At 39.7% G+C, this 4,328-nt stretch overlaps 2 protein-coding genes across 2 annotated transcripts in view; one reads left to right on the top strand and one right to left on the bottom strand.

The window, feature by feature from the left end:
• The window catches only part of LOC126389820 (protein NLRC3-like), an 8,813-nt gene extending 4,603 nt beyond the window's left edge, over positions 1–4,210 (top strand). The window contains exons 2-4 of the mRNA XM_050043741.1: positions 1,486–1,602; positions 1,734–1,787; positions 2,451–4,210. Of these exons, the coding sequence (XP_049899698.1) occupies positions 1,497–1,602; positions 1,734–1,787; positions 2,451–4,210 (1,920 nt within the window). The 5' untranslated portion in view covers positions 1,486–1,496. The remainder of the gene's footprint in view (positions 1–1,485; positions 1,603–1,733; positions 1,788–2,450) is intronic.
• LOC126389801 (NACHT, LRR and PYD domains-containing protein 12-like) overlaps positions 1–4,328 on the bottom strand; it is a 140,056-nt gene that overhangs the window by 118,277 nt on the left and 17,451 nt on the right. The window lies entirely within an intron of this gene.

The following is a 4,328-nucleotide window of genomic DNA, read 5'->3' as shown; positions in this document are numbered from 1 at the left end:
GAGTTCTTCTGGGTCATCGTGTACAGTTGCTTTGCTTTCAGGACTCTCTCCGGCAGCCATTCTCGCCTCTAAACTTTTCTATGCTCTCACTCTCACCCGCTCAAGCGTGCCTGTGGTGTGCAGCGGTGAAATGGGTCCCCGCTGAAACACTTTCCCGCCACGCACGTTCCGGATGTTGTTTGGGCTATTCACCAGTATTGCGGTATATGAAAAATTCATATCATAACGAAAATAAATACCGGTTTTCGGTACAAACCGGTATACCGCCCAGCCCTAGTAGAAGTATAAATTGGCATGAAAAGAGCAGACTCAGGTAAAGCACAAGTACCTAATATCTGTACTTCAGTTCAGTACTTGAGTAAATGTACTTAGTTACATTCCAACACTGGTAATACCGGCTCTACAGCGCCATCTCTGTGTAAAAAGGGCTAGAGAGAGAGAGACAGAGAGGAAGTGACGGTAGAAGGTGGACTATTGCACAATGCTCTGTAAGTTATTAATAAGTCACTCAAAGTGTTGCTTTGTCACCTAATGATCCGCACAAAACCCTCAATATTCTCTAACATGACAGCTGCTAGCCTTTGTTCTTGATCTTTAAGGGTTAAATTACATATTTAAACAAAGCTTAGTAAGCAGTTGTCATGTAGAGTCAGGAAGTGAACTTTGTTTATACTGAAGTGATGTCACCTTTTGGTCTTAAACTCTGAACCATTTTGTAGAATACATAGGAAAATAATCCGTAATGACAATATATATATGTATGTATACATTAAAATTTATAATGTTATTAGTATTGTAGGTATCAGTGTTTATGGTGTTATTATTGTAGCACATAGTGTAATCGTTATTGTCGCCGTTATTGTTTCTGCCCCCCTTCCTATTGCATGTACGTCTATATGTCTATTTATAGTACTACTAGTACTTATAAGTATTCATGTATGTATGTCTGTGTGTGTGTATGTGTGTGTATTTATATTAATGAAAAGAAAAAATAAATAAATAACAATAATAATAATAAACAAATAAGCAAAACCACAATGACTGTAATTCTAGCAAATGTAGCAATATTGTTGAAAATAACAAAATCTTAGCAATTAAAATAATATGCACGTGAGTTGTAGATACACATGATAGTAGTAATGGTTTGTGGGTGCAGTTTGGAGGGGAATGTGTGTTTGTTGTGTGTATGTGTGTGGTACAGTATAGTGCAAATATACATGTTCTAATAATAATGTTGATCATCATCATAATAAAGAAACAGTATTCAAAAGAGGGAAACGAGAACGGGGGGAGGAAAAGAGTAGGGGTTTAAGATATAGGAAATATACAGAGTGAGTTGAAAGTAATAATACTGATGAAGGTTAAGAAAGACAAATCAATAATAATGGTAAGAATAATAATTTTAATTATTCTTGATATTTCAGGTCTCTGCTAAAATCTAAAATTGAATTGTGTTTCCTGATTATTTTGTCTTGTCTCAATCAGCTCAAACTCAGATGGAAGCAAGAAACACAACACTCACCGCCCAGCATGGAAGTGTCGTCAGCGCACCACACTTACACAATATCCATTCAGAAGGGGATATTACGATCAGCACAATCGGTACAGGTTTCCCCTGAGTTCATAAATCAAACCTTATTTGTATTTAATTATGTACTTGTTTCAAATGTAACCTCCAAAATGTTTATGAATATTTTGGCCTCCTCTAAAGATGCTGCACATTTATGTTTCAGTCCAGCTACCCGACAGGACAGACATCAGTGATGCTGTTTCTCCCAAAACCAAAGGTATTGTCCCGTTTTTAAAAGATGTTCAAACATTCAACGTGTTGATTTTAACAACCAAATTTTAAAAAAAGTTGACCTTCTGTTATTAAAACAAAATAGAGCAAATAATAATGAAAGCGTTGCGGAGATGGTTTGCCTTCTGAATGAAGGCTGACCTGAATCTTGCAACCTGTTCTCATTCTCAGGTCGTCAAATAGCGAGGCTTTGTTATGCCCCCTCTGCGTCTCATCGTGACACATAGGGCAGCGTCTTCATGTGACGTACAGCTGAAACACTTTGTAACACATGGTTCATGTTGTCAAATGATCACAGTTAGGTTTAGATAACAAAGCTACCTGCTTAGGTTTAGACAAAAGATCATGATGTGAATTAAGTCAGTGTGACATAAACATGTCGCGTGTGACATGTAAATTATGTAATGTTACGTGAAAACAACATTGACTTTTGGTTTCACACAGGACATGGACTGTGGTCTCCCAGGTGAAAGTCCTGTTTTGTTTGACCCATCCACCAAACACTGTAATTCTGGCCCCGGGCTGGTTCAGTTGTGGTTCTTAGGTTTTGTCTGAGTCTGTTTGAAAACCTAGCTGCTATACACTACATGCAGTTTCTGCTAACCTGAGAATGAGAAAATAATATAACAATGATTTTTTCATCTCTCAGGAAACATCCAAAGGTGCAAAGATGATCTAAAATCTTTCCTTGAAAATACAACAAAGAATCTGTCTCAGGGAAAAGAGGAAGATGGATCAACTCCTTTAAACAAAATCTATACAGAGCTTTACATCACAAAGGGAGGCAGTGGGGAGGTTAACAGTGAACATGAAGTGGTTGAATTAGAATGTAAAAGAAGTTCAAGTGAGGAGACGAAAATCCTGCTCAATGACATTTTTAAACCTTTATCAAACAAAGAAAACCCTCCACAAAGAATTCTGACAAAGGGAATCGCTGGCATTGGAAAAACTGTGGCTGTGCAGAAATTCACTCATGACTGGGCAACAGGAAAAGCCAACCAAACTATTGACTTCATATTTCCAATCTCATTCAGAGAATTGAATCTAATAACAGATGAGCGTTGGAGTCTTAAGACGTTAATAGGTAACTATTTTGAAGAAGTGAAGGATTTGTCAACGTCAGTCTACAACAGTTCAGGAGTTTTGTTCATATTCGACGGCCTGGACGAAAGCAAGTTACCTCTGGACTTTGACAAGAATAAGGTGTGGCGCAACGTTACAAAGACCACAACACTAGACGTCCTGCTGACCAACTTAATCACAGGGCAACTGCTGCACAAGGCCTCAGTCTGGATCACAAGTAGACCAGCTGCAGCCACTAAGATTCCTACCAAGTTCATCAACAGGGTGACGGAGGTACGAGGCTTTGATGATGAGCAGAAGGAGGAGTACTTTCAGAAGACAGTTAGTGACAAGACTATGGCTCAGAAGATCCTCGATCATCTTCAGTCAAAGCCGCTGAGAAGTCTGTACATCATGTGCCACATCCCAGTCTTCTGTTGGATTTCAGCCACAACTCTCCAGAAACTCCTCACAGAAACAAAACAAAGTGAGCTGCCCAAGACTGTGACTGAAATGTACACACACTTCCTGATCACCCAGACAAAGCTGAAGGTTTATCAGAAAGGTGAAACAAACAGAGATGTGATCATGAAATTAGGAAAGCTGGCATTTAAACAGCTACAGAAGGACAACATCATCTTCTATAAAAAGGACTTGAAGAGTTGTGACATTGATCAGAAACAAGCTGCAGTTTATTCAGGTCTTTGCACACAGATCATAAGAAAAGAATGTGGTCTTCACAAACAAGAGATTTACTCCTTCATACATTTAACTGTTCATGAGTTTCTGGCAGCGCTGTATGTATTAGAGACCTTCTTGAACAGCAGAGAAAATCTGCTTCCTGGAAGGCCAAGTGTGACAGAGATGTTGAAGATAGGAGAACTTCCCATCATCCTCCTCCACAAGAGGGCAGTGGATTTAGCTTTGGCCAACGATCATGGAAAATGGGACTTGTTCCTGCGCTTCCTGCTCGGTCTGTCACAGGATAAAAATCAGGAGCTTCTTCAGAAAGCATTTGGATTCAAAGAGAGACGTCCACAGAGCAACCAGGAGACGATCACCTACATTCACGAGAAGATCAAGAAACTTTCCAACGTCGACAAGAGCATCAATCTGTTCCACTGTTTAAATGAGTTGGGTGACCGGTCTCTGGTAGAGCAAGTCCAAAAGTACCAGAACTCAGGAGATGTTGGTAACTTGTTACCTGAACATTGGTCAGCTCTGGCCTTTCACCTGCTCGCTTCTGATGAAGACCTGGATGTCTTTGACCTGAAGAAATACTACGGATCAGATGAAGCTCTGGGGAGGCTGCTGCCAGTGCTCAAAGCATCAAAGACAGCTTTGTAAGTATCTGACCTCAAGAAACCCAACAGCTCTGAAGCTTTAAGAGTAGAAGGACAGAGGGGAGTGTCTGTAAAATGTTAACAGTCATTTTGTTTTTCACTTCAGGTTAAGTGGCTGTAAC

The sequence above is a fragment of the Epinephelus moara genome, chromosome 5 (genome assembly GCF_006386435.1).
Source record: "Epinephelus moara isolate mb chromosome 5, YSFRI_EMoa_1.0, whole genome shotgun sequence".
In the NCBI taxonomy this organism is placed as follows: domain Eukaryota; kingdom Metazoa; phylum Chordata; class Actinopteri; order Perciformes; family Serranidae; genus Epinephelus; species Epinephelus moara.
This window is presented reverse-complemented; position numbering and strand designations above follow the sequence as displayed.